General features: G+C 39.4%; 1 protein-coding gene across 5 annotated transcripts in view; it reads left to right on the forward strand.

Annotated features, from left to right (window-relative positions):
- Window positions 1-19,602, forward strand: part of GOSR1 (golgi SNAP receptor complex member 1) — a 49,550-nt gene that overhangs the window by 18,447 nt on the left and 11,501 nt on the right. For 3 of the 5 annotated variants that reach the window (XM_025361260.1, XM_025361259.1, XM_025361262.1), the window contains exon 7: window positions 18,304-18,333. In XM_025361260.1, coding sequence (XP_025217045.1) covers window positions 18,304-18,333 — 30 coding nt within the window. The remainder of the gene's footprint in view (window positions 1-18,303; window positions 18,334-19,602) is intronic. The other 2 variants (XM_025361258.1, XM_025361257.1) reach the window with 1 other exon arrangement.

The following is a 19,602-nucleotide window of genomic DNA, read 5'->3' on the forward strand; positions in this document are numbered from 1 at the left end:
AGAAAAAGCCTCATCTCTTCTGGATTCCTTTAATGCCGGTGGTCATCACCAGGTGTAGATCAGTCACCCTTTACCCAGGCTGGGACCTCCACCTTCTCATCTATAGATGTGTCACCTTAGCAATCTTCTGCATCTCACTGTCACCCAACACATTTTCTCCTTCCAAGCCTCTGCAGTCTCACGAGTTTGTATTTTTCTTATGACTGACCTTCCTACCCTATCCAGCCTGGATCTCATAGGAGATTAACTGAAATACTCCCAACGTTGGGCCTTTCCTGGGCCCCTGTCTTCCTTCTGTACCCTGGTAAAATGCCAGCCCAATCCATAGTCTGTTGTTCTACTTCTGTATGAGAGGGCTAAAGAAAAAGCAACTAGTCATACATATGAACCCTGTTTTAAAGTAACTGTTAAATCTTTTCAACCTCATCTGAGTGCTCAGCCTTGTCTGATGCCTTTTGCTTGCCTAGTCCTCCTGTTTAGTTCTCTCATTCTCTTCAAGAACTTTACCAAATCTTCTCCTTCCCCCTCTTGACCTTCCTGTCTCTTCACCTGATACAGAGGTTCTTAGCTCCTACTTCAATGAGATGTTTAAGGTTTTGCTCTTTTCTATAAATTGACCTATAGGGGTATCCCTCTTTACCCCTTTTCTATAGTTGTTAGGGGATAGAATATTTGTCCTGAGAAGGCCAATACACACATCGGACACTTTTCTGTATCCCCATTTGCTATGTAAGTATTTGACTCTTCAGCCATCCGGTATACTGTCTCTATCTCTGGTTTATACCTGTTGTCTCTGTGTCTACTCATTTCAGCTTTAGCCCCTTGACTTCTTCCCTGACAACACTACTGAACTTGTCAATAGGCACATTGGTGATCTCCTGCATGCCAAGTCTCACGGACATTTTTCTTCATGTTGTTTGACTGCTGCTCTGCCTGACTTGATATTATAATCTCCTTTCCTTGAAACCCTAGGCTACTGTAGCACTACACTTTACTGATTCGCCACTTACCTTCCTTACTTCTTTTTGTTTTTTTCCTGAGTCCCTCCAGGTATGGCCTAGGAATCCTTTTAAACACAGTGCTCCAGGCAGAAATTAGTTGGAGTTAGTTCACAAGATGCAATTTATTTGCCATCCACCCTTGCATTTCAGCTCCGTTATTTGTCCTTGACATGCCTGTCTATAAAAACACTTTCTCCTTCCCAGAGATGGCAGCTAACAACAAGACCTAGCAAAGAGAAATGGGAATTTTCATTCACAATTTCATAGGGAAAGCAATTGGTAAGATTATTTTACTGCCAAGGATAATAAGATTAATGAGAGAGTTGAAGAAAGAGACATGAATTCTGAAACTGTCTAGAACCATCTAAGAGGTAAAGCTGAGGAGTTTTATCCATACTTGTAGGCTGCGATTGTTTTCATAGAAGTACTCTCTGATTTATGGGCATGTTATTGATCACAACTAGAATTGCAGATTGTGTGCGTTTAATACATCAGCCTAAAAATCCTTGACATTTTAAAAATACCTTTGGCAGAGTTGTGCAGTAGTCATGATATTTAAAATATTATTCTAATTTGTTGGTTTCCTAGAGTATAATTTCATTTAGTCACATGTATGATAAGAACATACAGACTTCTTGCTGGGGGCATTGGCTCATGCCTGTAATGCCTGTAATCCCCACTACTCAGGAGGCTGAGTTGGGAGGATTGCTTGAGGCCAAGACTTCGAGATGTGCCTGGGCAACATAGCAAGACTGTCTCTAAAATAATAATAATAATACTGAGCATATTTCTTGGTTTCTAGGGTTAATTTTTTTTCATCTTTCTCTCATTAATTTACCACTTTTGTCTGACTAAGATACCTTAAGTTTCTTTATTCCTTGGATTGGTAGTATAATGAAATTATTTGGGCAGGGTTTTGAAACCAGAGAGACCTGGGTTCAAATCCTGGTGTGGATTCTATCTTTTGAGGTAAGGTCGTTTAAATCCTCTGACTTTCCAGTGTCTTTTAAATGGGTAATATAACCCTTACTTTATGGACTGTTGCAAAGATGAGAGAGGATGTATGTGAAATGTTTACTTATTACAGTGCTTGATATGTAGTAGACGAATTCTAAAATTATACTGAGCCATTTTTCCTATAGTGGCTTTAGAAAAGAAAAGTATACTCGTACATTAGAATTGTGCACCTAGGGCTAAGTGACTCTAGCCCTGTGGAACCTGTCAATGCCAGAATGGTATGTAGGACTAGATATATTAATGTCACCTGACCCTGATTGTCTATTGAAACTCAATGTATGGCCAGGTGCAGTGGCTGACGCCTGTAATTCCCGCACTTTGGGAGGCCAAGGTGGGCGGATCACTTGAAGTCAGGAGTTCAAGACCACCCTGGCCAACCTGGTGAAACCCCATCTCTACCAAAAATACAAAAATAAGACAGGCGTGGTGGCAGGCGCCTATAATCCCGGCTACTCAGGAGGCTGAGGCAGGAGAATTGCTTGAACCTGGGAGGCAGAAGTTGCAGTGAGCTGAGATCGTGCCACGCCATGCCAGCATGGGTGACAGAACAATACTCCGTCTCAAAAAAAAAAAAAAAAAACTCTATTTTAAAATTACTCTTATTAGTCATTAGTCTTATATATCAGTATAATGAATACTTTATTCAAAACCTTCTCTTTTTTTTAGACGGAGATAATAAAATTTCAGTTGCATTCCACCTGTTTCTTCATGTGCGTGTCTGGATGCACATGTAATTTGTTGGTACCAGTTTTGGTTGTTTAAACGAGTGTTTGTTCAGCATCTGTGTTGTGGAAAGTATTGTGCTGGGTCCTGGAGATAGCACAGTGGCATCATCCCTGTCCTTAGTGAGCTCAGCCAGAGGGGGTGAGGAGCAGAAAAACGTGAATCGGTAGTTTCAGTGCGAAGTAATAAGTGCTTTATTATGATGTGCAAAGGTTTGTGCGCACCCTAGAGGAGCACATAAAAGGGAGTCATTAACCTCCTGAAGCTTCTGAAAGGGCTTTAGAGAAGTCAGACATTTGATTTGATTCTTGAGGAATGAGTAGGTGTTCTCCAAGTAGAGATAGAAAAAGATTGAAAAGTTGAAACTCAGACCTGATGACCATGCCTTCCTGTGTTCTCTTCTTAAATCCATATCATTCCTGATACATTATTAAATGGATCTATTTTGAAACGTCGTGCATTTACTCCAAGTCCAAACCCTCTCCCCCAGGTTATAGGCCTCACTCATGCACCTGAAGAGGATACACAGGGCAAAAGAAAGTGAGCAGTGGGGGGGCTCTGAGGGTCATGGGGGTCAGCCGAGGCTGCCATTCTTTGTCCTCATAAATCAGATTTACTGAGGTAGAACATACTTACAGTAAAAATGTATCCATTTTAAGTTTACAGTTTGGTACGTTTTAACAAATGTATAGACCCTTAACTGACACCATGGTCAAGGCAGAGAATATTTCTATCACCTCAGAAAAGATCCTTATGCCCCTTTGGAGTCAGTTCCTGTCCCCTAGTCACGGGCAGCTGCTTACTGGCTTTCTGTCACTATAGATGAGTCTTACCTTTTCCAGAATTTTATACAGATGAATTCATACAGTCTGCACTTACTTCACCTAGCATAGTGTTTCTAAGATTCGTTGTTTTTCTTAAATGTCAGTAATTGATTTCTTTCTATAGCAGAATGACTTCCATTGTATGATATACCACAATTTCTTTATCCATTCAACCATTGTTGCACATTTGGGTTATTTTCAGTTTTTGGCTATTACAAACAAAATTATTATGAACATTCATAAACAAAACTTTGTGTGGTCATATGTTCTCATTCCTTTTTGTTTTTCTTTTTTTTTTGAGATGGAGTCTTGCTCTGTCACCCAGGCTGGAGTGCAGTGGTGCAATCTTGGCTCGCTGCAACCTCCGCCTCCCCGGTTCACGCCATTCTTCTGCCCCAGCCTCCCGAGTAGCTGGGACTACAGGCTCCCGCCACCAAGCCCGGCTAATTTTTTGTATTTTTCGTAGAGAGGGGATTTCACCATGTTAGCCAGGATGGTCTCGATTTCCTGACCTCGTGATCCACCCGCCTCGGCCTCCCAAAGTGCTGGGATTACAGGCGTGAGCCACCATACCTGGCCGTTCTCATTCCTCTTGAGTAAATACTAGGAGTTGTATTGTTGAGTTGTATGGTAAGTATGTGTTCCAATTTATAAGAAAGTGTCAAACTTTTCCAAAGTGGTTATACCATTTTTGCATTTCTGTCAGTCATGCGTGAGAGTTCAAATTGCTTTAAGTCCTTGCCAACACGCCTTTCTTTTGTAGCCATTTTAGTAGAAGTGTAAGGGTTTTTATTGTCGTTTTGATTTGTATTTCTGTAAGGACTGGTGATGTTAAGCCTTCTTTCAAGTGCTTATTAGCCATTTGCGTATCTTCTTTTTTATTATTCACAACTCACAGGTTATTATGACATTTGTGTATCTTCTTTAGTGAGGGGTCTGTTCAAGTCTTTTTGCCTTTTGTTGTGGGCCTTTTTCTGTTGTGTTAAAAGGGTTCTTTGTGTATTCTGGACGTAAGTCCTTTGTCAGATAAAGGTTTTGCAAGTATTTTCTTTGAGCCTGTGACTTCCTTTTCATTTTCATCTGGTGACTTTCAAAAGAGCAGAGGTTTTTAATTTTGATAAAGTCTGGTTGATCAGTTTTTTCTTTCTGATTCATGTATTTTTGGTCTATTTAAGATTTCTTGGCTGTCCTAAGGTTACAAATTTTTTTCTTTTGTTTTCTTTCAGGAGTTTTAGTTTTAGCTTTTTTGTTTGTTTGTTTTTAAACCTGAAGCATTATACAGTTTTAGCTTTTTTTTTCTTTAGTTTAAGTTCTAGGGTACATGTGCACACTGTGCAGGTTTGTTACATATGTATACATGTGCCATGTTGGTGTGCTGCACCTGTTAACTCATCATTTACATTAGGTATATCTCCTAATGCTGTTCCTCCCCTCTCCCCCAACTCCCCGGCAGGCCCGGTGTGTGATGTTCCCCACCATGTCCATGTGTTCTCATTGTTCAGTTCCCACCTATGAGTGAGAACATGCGGTGTTTGGTTTTCTGTCCTTGCGATAGTTTGCTGAGAATGATGGTTTCCAGCTTCATCTATGTCCCTATAAGGGACATGAACTCATCCTTTCTTGTGGCTGCATAGTATTCCATGGTGTATATGTGCCACATTTTCTTAATCCAGTCTGTCATTGATGGACATTTGGGTTGGTTACAAGTCTTTGCTATTGTGAATAGTGCCGCAGTAAGCATATGTGTGCATGTGTCTTTATAGCAGCATGATTTATAATCCTTTGGGTATATGCCCAGTAATGGGATGGCTGGGTCAAATGGTATTTCTAGTTCTAGATCCTTGAGGAATCGCCACACTGCCTTCCACAATGGTTGAACTAGTTTACAGTCCCACCAACAGTGTAAAAGTGTTCCTATTTCTCCACATCCTCTCCAGCACCTGTTGTTTCCTGACGTTTTAATGACTGCCATTCTAACTGGTGTGAGATGGTATCTCATCGTGGTTTTGATTTGCATTTCTCTGATGACCAGTGATGATGAGCATTTTTTCATGTGTCTGTTGGCTGCATAAATGTCTTCTTTTGAGAAGTATCTGTTCATATCCTTTGCCCACTTTTTGATGGGGTTGATTTTTTTCTTGTAAATTTGTTTAAGTTCTTTGTAGATTCTGGATATTAGCCCTTTGTCAGATGTGTAGATTGTAAAAATTTTCTCCCGTTCTGTAGATTGCCTGTTCAGTCTGATGGTAGTTTCTTTTGCTGTGCAGAAGCTCTTTAGTTTAATTAGATCCCATTTGTCTATTTTGACTTTTGTTGCCATTGCTTTTGGTGTTTTAGTCTTGAAGTCCTTGTGCATGCCTGTGGCCTGAATGGTATTGCCTAGGTTTTCTTCTAGGGTTTTTGTGGTTTTAGCTCTAACATTTAAGTATTTAATCCATCTTGAACTGATTTTGTATAAGGTGTAAGGAAGGGATCCAGTTTCAGCTTTCTACATATGGCTAGCCAGTTTTCCCAGCACCATTTATTGAATAGGGAATCCTTTCCCCATTTCTTGTTTTTGTCAGGTTTGTCAAAGATCAGATGGTTATAGATGTGTGGTATTATTTCCGAGGGCTCTATGCTGATCCATTGGTGTGTATCTCTGTTTGGGTACCAGTACCATGCTGTTTTGGTTACTGTAGCCTTGTAGTATAGTTTGAAGTCAGGTAGTGTGATGCCTCCAGCTTTGTTCTTTTGGCTTAGGATTGTCTTGGCAATGCGGGCTCTTTTTTGGTTCCATATGAACTTTAAAGTAGTTTTTTCCAATTCTGTGAAGAAAGTCATTGGTAGCTTAACGGGGATGGCATTGAATCTATAAATTACCTTGGGCAGTATGGCCATTTTCACAATATTGATTCTTCCTATCCATGAGCATGGAATGTTCTTCTATTTGTTTGTGTCCTCTTTTATTTCGTTGAGCAGTGGTTTGTTCTCCTTGAAGAGGTCCTTTACATCCCTTGTAAGTTGGATTCCTAGGTATTTTATTCTCTTTGAAGCAATTGTGAATGGGAGTTCACTCATGATTTGGCTCTCTGTTTGTCTGTTATTGGTGTATAAGAATGCTTGTGATTTTTGCACATTGATTTTGTATCCTGAGACTTTGCTGAAGTTGGTTATCAGCTTAAGGAGCTTTTGGGCTGCGATGATGGGGTTTTCTAAATATACAATCATGTCATCTGCAAACAGGGACAATTTGACTTCCTCTTTTCCTAATTGAATACCCTTTATTTCTTTTTCTTGCCTGATTGCTGTGGCCAGAACTTCCAACACTATGTTGAATAGGAGTGGTGAGAGAGGGCATTCCTGTCTTGTGCCAGTTTTCAAAGGGAATGCTTCCAATTTTTGCCCATTCAGTATGATATTGGCTGTGGGTTTGTCATAAATAGCTCTTATTATTTTGAGATACATCCCATCAGTACCTAGTTTATTGAGAGCTTTTAGCATGAAGGGCTGTTGAATTTTGTCAAAGGCCTTTTCTGCATCTGTTGAGATAATCATGTGGTTTTTGTCTTTGGTTCTGTTTATATGATGGATTATGTTTATTGGTTTGCATATGTTGAACCAGCCTTGTATCCCAGGGATGAAGCCAGCTTGATCGTGGTGGATAAGCTTTTTCATGTGCTGCTGGATTCAGTTTGCCAGTATTTTATTGAGGATTTTTGCATCGATGTTCATCGGGGATATTGGTATAAAATTCTCTTTTTTTTGTTGTGTCTCTGCCAGGCTTTGGTATCAGCATGATGTTGGCCTCATAAAATGAATTAGGGATGATTCCCTCTTTTTCTATTGATTGGAATAGTTTCAGAAGGAATGGTACCAGCTCCTCCTTGTACCTGTGGTAGAATTTGGCTGTGAATCCCTCTGGGCCTGGACTTTATTTGGTTGGTAAGCTATTATTGCCTCAGTTTCAGAACCTGTTGTTGTTCTATTCAGGGATTCAACTTCTTCCTGGTTTAGTCTTGGTAGGGTGTATGTGTCCAGGAATTTATCCATTTCTTCTAGGTTTTCTAGTTTATTTGCATAGAGGTGTTTATAGTATTCTCTGATGGTAGTTTCTGTGGGATTGGTGGTGATATCCCTTTTATCATTTTTTATTGCGTCTATTTGATTCTTCTCTCTTTTCTTATTTGTTAGTCTTGCTAGCAGTCTATCAATTTTGTTGATCTTTTCAGAAAACCAGCTGCTGGATTCATTGATCATTTTGGGGGGTTTTTTGTGTCTCTATCTCCTTCAGTTCTGCTCAGATCTTAGTTATTTCTTGCCTTCTGCTAGCTTTTGAATGTGTTTGCTCTTGCTTCTCTAGTTCTTTTAATTGTGATGTTAGGGTGTCAATTTCAGATCTTTCCTGCTTTCTCTTGTGGGTATTTAGTGCTATAAATTTCCCTCTACACACTGCTTTAAATGTGTCCCAGAGATTCTGGTATGTTGTGTCTTTGCTCTCATTGGTTTCAAAGACCATCTTTATTTCTGCCTTCATTTCGTTATGTACCCAGTAGTCATTCAGGAGCAGGTTGTTCAGTTTCCATGTATTTGAGCACTTTTGAGTGAGTTTCTTAATCCTGAGTTCTAGTTTGACTGCCCTGTGGTCTGAGAGACAGTTTGTTACAATTTCTGTTCTTTTACATTTGCTGAGGAGTGCTTTACTTCCAACTATGTGGTCAGTTTTGGAATAAGTGAGATGTGGTGGTGAGAAGAATGTATATTCTGTTGTTTTGTGGTGGAGAGTTCTGTAGATGTCTATTAGATCCGCTTGGTGCAAAGCTGAGTTCCCAATTCCTGGATATCCTTGTTAACTTTCTGTCTCGTTGATCTAATGTTGACATTGGGGTGTAAAAGTCACCATTATTATTGTGTGGGAGTCTAAGTCCCTTTTTAGGTCTCTAAGGACTTGCTTTATGAATCTGGGTGCTCCTGTATTGGGTGCATATATATGTAGGACAGTTAGCTCATCTTGTTGAATTGATCCCTTTACCATTATGTAATGGCCTTCTTTGTCTCTTTTGATCTTTGTTGGTTTAAAGTCTGTTTTATCAGAGACTAGGATTGCAACCCCTACTTTTTTGTTGTTTTCCATTTGCTTGGTAGATCTTCCTCCATCCCTTTATTTTGAGCCTATGTGTGTCTCTGCACGTGAGATGGGTCTCCTGAATACAGCACACTGATGGGTCTTGACTCTTTATCCAGTTTGCCAGTCTGTGTCTTTTAGTGGGAGCATTAGGCCATTTACATTTAAGGTTAATGTTGTTATGTGTGAATTTGATCCTGTTATTACGATGTCAGCTGGTTATTTTGCTCATTAGTTGATGCAGTTTCTTCCTAGTATCAATGGTCTTATTTGGCATGTTTTTGCAGTGGCTGGTACCGGTTGTTCCTTTCTATGTTTAGTGCTTCCTTTAGGAGCTCTTGTAAGGCAGGCCTGGTGGTGACAAAATCTCTCACCATTTGTTTGTCTATAAAGTATTTTATTTCTCCATAACTGATGAAGCTGAGTTTGGCTGGATATGAAATTGTGGGTTGAAAATTCTTTTCTTCAAGAATGTTGAATATTGTCCCCCACTCTCTTCTGGCTTGTAGAGTTTCTGCCGAGAAATCTGCTGTTAGTCTGATGGGCTTCCCTTTGTGGGTAACCTGACCTTTCTCTCTGGCTGCCCTTAACATTTTTTCCTTTGTTTCAACTTTGGAGAATCTGACAATTATGTGTCTTGGAGTTTCTCTTCTCGAGGAGTATCTTTGTGGTGTTCTCTGTATTTCCTGAATTTGAATGTTGGCCTCCCTGCTAGGTTGGGGAAGTTCTCCTGGATGATATCCTGAAGAGTGTTTTCCAACTTGGTTCCATTCTCCCCGTCACTTTCAGGTACACCAATCAGACATAGATTTGGTCTTTTCATGTAGTCCCATGTTTCTTGGAGACTGTTCGTTTCTTTTTACTCTTTTTTCTCTAAACTTCTCTGCTCGCTTAATTTCATTCATTTGATGTTCAATCACTGATACCCTTTCTTCCGTTTGATCAAATCTGCTACTGAAGCTTGTGCATGCGTCACATAGTTCTCATGCCATGGTTTTCAGCTCCATCAGGTCATTTAAGGACTTCTCTACACTATTTATTCTAGTTAGCTATTCGTCTACTCTTTTTTCAAGGTTTTTAGTTTGTTTGTGATGGGTTTGAACATCCTCCTTTAGCTCGGAGACGTTTGTTATTACCAATCGTCTGAAGCCTTCTCTCGACTCGTCGAAGTCGTTCCCCGTCTAGCTTTGTTCTGTTGCTGGCGAGGAGCTGTGTTCCTTCGGAGGAGAAGAGGCGCTCTGATTTTCACAAGTTTCAGCTTTCCTGCTCTGGTTTCTCTCCATCTTTGTGGTTTTATCTACCTTTGGTCTTTAATGATGGTGACGTACAGATGGGGTTTTGGTATGGATGTCCTTTCTGTTTGTTAGTTGTCCTTCTAACAGTCATGACTCCCAGCTGCAGGTCTGTTGGAGTTTGCTGGATGTCCACTCCAGACCCTGTTTGCCTGGGTATCACCAGCAGAGGCTCCAGAACAGCAAATATTGCTGCCTAATCCTTCGTTTGGAAGCTTCGTCTCAGAGGGGCACCTGGCCTTATGAGGTACTGGGAGGTGCCTCCCAGTTAGGCTACTTAGGGGTCAGGGACCCACTTGAGGAGGCAGTCTGTCAGTTCTCAGATCTCAAACTCCGTGCTGGGAGAACCACTACTCCCTTCAGAGCTGTCAGACAGGGACGTTTAAGTCTGCAGAAGTTTCTGCTGCCTTTTGTTCAGCTATGCCCTACCCCTAGAGGTGGAGTCTACAGAGGCAGGCAGGCCTCCTTGAGCTGTGGTGGGCTCCACCCAGTTTGAGCTTCCCGGCCACTTTGTTTACCTACTAAAGCCTCAGCAATGGTTTATACCCCTCCCCCAGCCTGGCTGCCATCTTGCAGTTCGATCTCAGACTGCTGTGCTAGCAGTGAGCGAGGCTCAGTGGGTGTAGGACCCTCCTGGTGTGCTGTTTGCTAAGGCTGTTGGAAAAGCGCAGTATTAGGATGGGAGTGTCCCAATTTTCCAGGTGCTGTCTGTCACGGCTTCCCTTTGCTAGGAAAGGGAACTCCCCAACCCCTCACACTTCCTGGGTGAGGCGATGCTCCGCCCTGCTCCGTGGGATGCACCCACTTGTCTGGCAAGCCCCAGTGAGATGAAACCGGTACCTCAGTTGGAAATGCAGAAATCACCTGTCTTCTCCGTCGTTCACCCTGGGAGCTACAGACTGGAGCTGTTCCTATTTGGCCATCTTGGCGCCCTCTCCATACAGTTTTAGCTTTAACATTAGGTTTATAATCCACGTTGGCTTCACTTTTTTGTGTGGTGTAAGTTAAGGGTCGGGATTCATTTTTTTTTTAAACACATGAATATTCCATTGTTTCAGTACCACTTGTTGAAAAGACTCTGCTTTCCTCTGTTTAATCTGTTCAAAGATGTTGACATCTTTGTAGAGAATTCACTGGACACCGCTAGTTTATTTCTGAACTTTGTTCATTCCATTGACCTATGGATCCATCCTTAGGCCAGTTGCACTCCGATTACCGTAGCTTTATAAGTTTTGAAATGAGGTAGTGTGTAAGTCTTCTAACTTTATTCTGTATCTTCAAAGTTATTTTGACTCCCCTGGGTCCTTTGTACTTCCATATAAATTTTAATATCAGATTGTTTAAAAGCCTGCTGAAATTTCAAATAAGATTATATTGAATCTAGAGATCCATTTGGAGAGAATTGCCATCTTAACAACCGTAAATCTTCCAATACAGGAACAAGGTCTTGTATGAAAATATACAAAGAACTCTGAAAATTCAACAATTTAAAAGTGGAAAAAAGATCTGAACAGCCATCTTAACCAAAGAAGATATACAGATAATAAATTAAGCTTATGAAAAGATACTTAATGTAATTAAGTATCATTAGGATACTGCAAATTAAAACAACAGTGAGATACCACTGCACAACTGTTAGAATGGCTAAAATCCAAAACACTGACAACATTAAAAGGAACACTGAAGGAAGTGGAGTAACAGGAATTCTCACTCATTGCTGGTTTGAATGCAAAATGGTATAGCCACATTGGAAGACAGTTTAGCAGTTTTCTTTTTCTTTTTTTTTTTTTCCTGAGACGGAGTATCGCTCTGTCACCCAGGCTGGAGTGCAGTGGCGCGATCTTGGTTCACTGCATCCTCCACCTCCCGGGTTTAAGCAGTTCTCTGCCTCAGCCTCCCAAATAGCTGGGATTACAGGTGTGTGCTACCACACCCAGCTAATTTTTGTATTTTTAGTAGAGACGGGGTTTCACCATCTTGGCCAGGCTGGTCTTGAACCCCTGACCTTGTGATCCACCCACCTCAGCCTCCCAAAATTCTGGGATTACAGGCATGAGCCACTGTGCCCATCCTGGCAGTTTTCTTAAAAAGCTAAATATGGTCTTACCATACATTCTAGCAGTCATATTCCTAGTGATTTTCCTAAATGAATTGAAAACTTATGTCTACACAAAAACCTGTACATGAACGTTTTACAGAAGCTTCATTCATAATCGCCAAAAGTTGTAAGCAATCAAGATGTCTTAAGTAAGTGAATGGATAAACAAATGGTGGTACATCCATGCAGTGGAATATTATTCAGCCATACAAAGAAATAAGCTATCAAGCCCGGAAAAGACATGGGGGAACTTCAAATACATAAAAGCAGCCTATCTATGAAGGCTACATACTGTATGATTTTAAGTATATGACATTCTGGACAAGGCAAAATTATAGAGACAGTAAGAAGATCAGCAATTCTCAGGGATTGAGGATGGGAAAGGGAGGAAAAATGAATAGGTGAAGCACAGGATACTTAGGGCAGTAAAACTCTTCTGTATGATACTGCAAGGATGGATCCATGACAAAACCCCCACCACTGTGCAATGCAGAGTCAACTCTAAGCATGGCATTTAGCTAGTAATGTATCAGTACTGGGTGATCAGTTGTAACACATGTGCCACACTAATCACAAGTAGAGGAGAATGGGTTTATAGTGTGTACTTTCTACTGAATATTTCTATCTGCCTAAAACTGTTCTAACAATAATGCTATTCATTTTTTAAAAAGGAAAAAGTGATTTTCCAGGATCTCACTGCTAATGACTTAGCTTTTATTTTTTTATTTTCTCCTTGAACTGAGCAGGAATCTGTCAGGTGCTTCACTTTCTGTCTCCCGGTAACTTGCTGTGATTATGAAAATGTTTGTGCTAAACAACCCATGAACAAAGCAAATAAAGATATTCCTTCGTCTACCCAGACTGAAAGGAAATATGCCACCGCATCAGTGTTAATGAAAGAGAGGTTATAGCTGGTTTCCACTTTCATCTTTGTTTTCCTGTATTTTCCGAATGTTCTCTGTAAAATAAAAAGCTCTTAGCACTAAAACAGTATATATGCATTCTACTGCAGCTTAATTGTATTCAGTTAACATAATTGAAGAGATTAAATAAGAAATGTAGAAATAAGTCAGACCTAGATCTTAAGGATCTCTCTGGTTGACTGTAAGTGAAAGACTGTCTCCCCACAATGCTTGATGTAAATAGTCTGATTGGTTAGTGACAACCTCATCAATTATTGCAGCTTGCAAAGGAATCGATTTTCAAATTTTTATTTATTATTCATTATTATTATGTACTTGCTTACTTGTTTTCTCATTTAGTTGCTTACTTATTTGCTTATTACTTTCCTACCATTTTAAAAGAGGAAGGTACTATCTAAGTGATTTCGCCAAGTTCTTACATTTTGTTGGTTTAAATTGCTTTAATATATTTGCATGAAATCGCATGTTTGCTCTTGAAATGTGTGCCTTTTGTAGTGTGTGTGTTGGGGAAAATAAGTTATTTTTTAAAAAGAGAATTATTTAAATATGGCTTTGGTGATTCCTCAGTATGATAACTGGTAGTGAAATGTAGCTTATTGTTTTCAGTTACTTTAAATTGGTCTTGAGACAAATGGAAATTTGTTTCTTAATTACAGGCTCTAGATGACTTTATAGAATATCTCTGGGCTATTATCAAGTACTTGCTTAAGAAGGATAATTCTACTTGATTATATATTTTTTAACCCAAAGGAAAATAAGTTTAAATTTGATTTTAACCAGATGATGCCATCTGCATGGAGTCACTCTGATGTTGTGTCCACACTGTCCAAGAAAGGTTTTAATGAATGGTGTTTGTTTACTTTATTTGGTCTTAGACAAATGAGTAAAGACCTGGAGACTGGGCAATTTGAAAAGACATTTAGGAATCACTGGCTTTTCTCTGTTGATGCTACCATATAAACTAAGGATGACAGTGGGTAGGGAATGTGTGTGGAATTCCTGTGTGATTCACTGTAACTGGTATGCTAAATGCATGGTTAAGCTGGTATCAGCATCGTCTTTCTGTAAGTTAAAGATCCCTTCTGTGAGCAGGACTCCTGCAGACTCATGTATGTTATATTTTGAAATATGTTTTAGAGGATATTTTAGGACTTAATAAAGGTAACTGATGTGTAAGGGGACTTAAAGGGAAGAAAAACCCCTTCTTCTATAGGGTAGCATATTTGGGATTATAATTTTCATTTTCTTTAGGTTGCTTTCAGTTTCCTTTTTTTTTTTTTTTTTTTTTTTGAGGCGGGGTCTCACTCGTTCACCCAGCCTGTAGGACAATGGCGTGATCTTGGGTCACTGCAACCTCTGCCTCCCAGGTTCAAGGATTCTCCTGCCTCAGCCTCCTGAGTAGCTGGGATTGTAGGCACCCGCCACCACACCCAGCTAATTTTTGTGTTTTTAGTAGAGACGAGGTTTCACCATGTTGGCCAGGCTGGTCTCGAACTCCTGACCTCAGGTGATCCATCTGCCTCAACCTCCCAAAGTGCTGGGATTACAGGCGTGAGCCACTGTGCCCGGCCAGTTGGTTTCATTTTCGAGTGAATCCAGCAAACACTCTTTTCTTTGACTTGCAGTTCCAGTATTGCTATAAAATTACTGTAATATGGGGATAGTTGTCAGTCTCAAATACATAAAGTGACCAATTTCAGTGACCTTTTATCCTTTTAAGAAAACCTATTCTATGAAAATCCAATTTTGTGCAAAAAGTGGGAAATAAGTGGGGGCGCAAGTGTTTGCTTTATGAGACTTTATTTGATTCATGTAAATAGAAAATGGTTTTATTACATGTAAAATGTGATTTAAATTGGTCAAAATGACATTTTCAGAAAGTATACATAAAACATATGTACTCATTACGTAATGAGTACAAAAAGCGAGTCTCATTACATAGAATAAGGATTCTATCTGTGTGCCACAAACAACTTCAAAGAATTTTCTTTATATATAATGACACAGAAAGTTGTTCCTTAGCATCCATTTCAACTCCAGTTCCTCAGGAACATTGAGTACAAATTATAATGAGTTTATTTTCCAACTAAAGTTTAGTAGTTAAGCTAGTTTATTAGTTAATTTAGTTCTGACCTGTATGATTGAGAATAGATACAAGAGAATTACAGAAAGCAGATAGTGGAAATGATGAAGTGTACCTGGCTGACTTTCTGACAATTTGCGTGAAATGCTTGGCTTTGTAATTTTATATTTCTTTCTAGGCTGATACATTGAATTTATTTAGTTAGAAATAGACTGGTTATCTGTTTTTTTAAATGCTGCTTCACAGTTATATACTACTTAAGGTATGTAGCTTTGTAGTCAATCTAAATTGGAATTGGGTTTTTGTTATTGTCATTTGGTACATTGGTCACTTTATAAATGTTTAACTTTTTGTTTTGAGTTAATTATAGATTTGCATGCATGCAGTTTTAAGAAATAATACAGAGAGGCTAGGTGTGGTGGCTTATGCCTGTGATTCCAGTTACTTGGGAGGCTGAGGCAGGAGGATCGCTTGAAGCTCAGGAGTTCAAAGTTGCAGTGAGCTGTGATGGTGCCACTGCACTCTAGCCTGGGTGACGGTGAGACCCCATCTCTACAAGGAAAAACAGTAATAATACAAAGAAATGTCATGTACGGGCCTACCAGATTTTATTGTGCTTTGCTTTATTGCACTTTGCAGATATTATTTTTTACAAACGGAAGGTTGGTGGCAATCCTGTGTCAAGCAAGTCTTGCCGTTTTTCTAACAGCATATGCTCACTTCATGTCTCTGTGTTACATTTTGGTAACAGTATTTTAGATGTTTTCATTATTATCTTATCTGTTATAGTGATCAGTGATCCTTGATGTTACTCTTGTAATTGTTTACAACCTCACTGATAGAAGGAGGGTGAACTTAATAAATGTTGTGTATGTGTGGAGTTTTTTTGTTTTGTTTTGAGACAGGGTCTTTCTCTGTTGTGACCTTGTGACCAGTTCACCAGATGCCTTTTGGCATGTGTCTTGTCAGTCTTCATTGTAAGATCTTGGCAGGTTAGTGCCGTATCTTTGTAGCCACCTTCTGACCCGATACCCTCCAGGGGTGCTTCTATATGTGTTTGTTAGAAGAGTAAGTGCATACTTAGTAATCGTAGATTTCATCAGAATAGTGAGTTTATCTGGAAATTTATATCAATTTTATACTTAGATTTACCATCTGTAGTTATTGAGAAACTAATAGCAAAAAATACTTGACACTTACTATATGCGAGGTATTGATCCAGTCACTATCTATACAAACCCCTTTATTTGAACAAGTAGGTTTTATGATCCTTGCCAGTTTACAGATGAGAAAACTGGGGCACGGAGAAACTTGCCTTGTGTCGAATAACTAGTAAGTGGTAGATTCAGCATTTAAATAGCCACATAGTCTGTCTTTCACTACCATCTTTGTAATTTTTGAAATTTTTAATAACAGGATTTATATATGCTATTTATGACGTCCCCCTCCCCACCCGGAGATGTAGTCTAGCTTGTCGCCCAGTCTGGAGTGCAGTGGCGCGATCTCGGCTCACTGCAACCTCCGCCTCCCGGGTTCAAGCGATTCTCCTGCCTCAGCCTCCCAAGTAGCTAGGATTAAAAGCACCTACCATCACCCCCAGTTAATTTTTGTATTTTCAGTAGAGACGGGGTTTCACTGTGTTGGCCAGGCTGGTCAAGAACTGCTGACCTCATGGTCCACCTGCCTTGGCCTCCCAAAGCTCTGAGATTACAGGCATGTGCCACTGCGCCCGGCTGGTATTTATGACTTTTTAAAGCTCGTTTGTTCCCTAATATATGCAATAATTTAGATTACCTAGTCCACTACTTTATAATGAAACCTTGACTCAACTGCTTTGTAGCATGAACTTAGAAATTCTTTTGGAAATAAGTAGTTGGAAAAATACATGCAAATATTTATTTGAGTGCCTACTGTGTACCTTACTCTATGCCAAGTGGATACAGATGTCTGGAAGTTTGTTTTCCTACTTCTGCTGTAAAGCGAGCCCTTCACCAAACTTTACCTATTCATTTATCCCTAAAATGGCTTTGTTTGTTTGTTTCTTTCCAATGTGTGCTGCATAAAGGGAAACAATTTACAGATGAAAGGTGTATTTGGTATCTTTATTAATATTCTTGAATTCTAAAGTCTGAAATTTGTTTTAGTTTCAAAAAAAAAAAAAAACCTGTTTCCCAAAAAAGAAATAAACATTAGGGTGTAAATATTTACTGTTTACAGACATCAAAATTATATTTGCCTATCCTATCTCAACAAGTTGGTTCTAATTCTTAAGTTCTGAATAGATGATAGTGACAACTTTGAGCTATTTAAAGAGAAAGTTCATTTCTTTATGCTGTCATTAAAACTGTTCCAACTTTAATTATCAGGTATCTCTGTGGAAAAAATCGATTTAAGCTAGCAAAAGTAAGATAGAAATTATTTGTTTGGAGTTTTTTTGAGACAGAGTCTCGTTCTATGGCCCAGGCTGGAGTGCAGTGGCACGATGGTCTCGGCTCACTGCAACCTATGCCTCCCAGGTTCAAGCAGTTCTTGTGCCTCAGCCTATTGAATAGCTGGGACTACAGGCACACATTAGCATACCCAGCTAATTTTTGTATTTTTGATAGAGACAGGGTTTCACCATGTTGGCCAGGCTGGTCTCGAACTCCTGCCCTCAAGTGATCCACCTGCACTGGCCTCCCAAAGTGCTGGAATTACCAGCATGAGCCACCATGCCTGCTCATAAGATGGAAATTATATATATTGTATGCGAATAAAATTAAATTTATTTCAAAGTCCAGGCCAGCCACGGTGGCTCACATCTGTAATCTCAGCCCTTTGGGAGGCCGAGTTGGGCAGATTACCTGAGGTCAGGAGTTCGAGACCAGCCTGGCCAACGTGGTGAAACCCCCATCTCTACTAAAAATACAAAAATTAGCCAGGCATGGTGGCAGGTGCCTGTAATCCCAGCTACTTGGGAGGCTGAGACAGGAGAATTACTTGAACCCAGGAGGCGGAGGTTGCAGTGAGTTGAGATTACACCACTGCATTCCAGCCCAGGCAACAGAGCGAGACTGTCTTAAAAAAAAAAAAAAAAAAAAAAATTAGAGTCCAGAATTTTCCCCAGATGCTTTCAAAAAGCTAGACATTCTGTATACCTAAATGACTAAAAAGTTTATCTATAGATGTAGAAAAATTAATACAGGTTTTAAGTGTTCATTTAGTAAATTCAGAATTTGAATTTTCTTTTTATTTGCAGCTCAGATCGTCTGATAGAAGAGACAATAAGGTAGGAATAAGTTTTTGTTTTGCTTTGTTGGTTTTTGTTTGTTTGCACATAAATTTAATGAACAGTGTTACAGCTGTTTTAGAATTAAAGAAAAAACATTTTAATGAACAGATCAGAGTTAAAGTTCATTTATCCTCCTTAAAGATGAAATTTTTACTGTGTCCTTCCCTTGTAAGAGATGTTTGACACCCAAGTATATTTCCATAGTTACTTTAAGTTGTTTTGCTTAAGTTAATTTTTCCAATTAATTTATATTTAATATTTTCAATCTCAATCTTTTTATTCTCACTTTTTAAAGGAAAGCGATTTTAAGCATAATTTGATAAATAATTTTATGCCATTCATATAGACTTTTCTGTTATAGCACCTGCAAAAAATCTGCAGTAATAGTTCGTAGTATCTGTAATAACATTGAACTAGTTTCTTGCTTAAGTTAAGGGACATTTATTTGTTGTTTTGAACTACTTAGCTTTCTAGGTTTGATGAATTTTAAAATATCTATTTTATGACAGTAAAAAAGAACATTAACTAGATACAGTCTCTGTGCTCTAGAATTCACCAATATGTAAAGCATTGGTTTTCAGGAAAGGTAAATCAAAGTACATGACAATAACAAATGTGTGTGTGTGTATGTATGTATGTGTGTGTGTGTATATATGTGTGTGTGTGTGTGTGTGTGTGTATATATATATATATTTTTTTTTTTTTAAGATAGAGTTTCACTCTTGTTGCCCAGGCTGGAATGCAGTGGTGCCATCTCGGCTCACTGCATCCTTCGCCTCCCAGGTTCAAGTGATTCTCCTGCCTCAGGCTCCTGAGTAGCTGGGATTTCAGGTGTGTGGCACCATGCCCGGCTAATTTTTTGTAGTTTTAGTAGTGACAGGGTTTCATCATGTTGGCCAGTCTGGTCTCGAACTCCTGACCTCAGGTGATCTGCCCGCCTTGGCCTCCTAAAGTGCAGGGATTACAGGTGTGAGCCGCCGCACCCAGCCACAATTGTATTCTGACCACGGATATTGGGCCTGTGCTAAAAGTACTTTGCCTGCATTATTTTATTTAATTTTCTCAATAACCCGTTAGATAGACACGAATCATTAGGAACTATTTCCAAAACAAAGAAGAAATTAAGTAATTAGTCTTTGGTCACATGACTAGTAAATAGTATTAAGGATTCAGATCCTTCAGTCTTAGTCTAACTCTAGAAACAGAGCTCTATCTAAACCACATTGTAGAAAGAATACAAGGTTTCGGGTCTGATTTGGCTTGGAA

Source organism: Theropithecus gelada, chromosome 16, assembly GCF_003255815.1.
Source record: "Theropithecus gelada isolate Dixy chromosome 16, Tgel_1.0, whole genome shotgun sequence".
Lineage (NCBI taxonomy): Eukaryota > Metazoa > Chordata > Mammalia > Primates > Cercopithecidae > Theropithecus > Theropithecus gelada.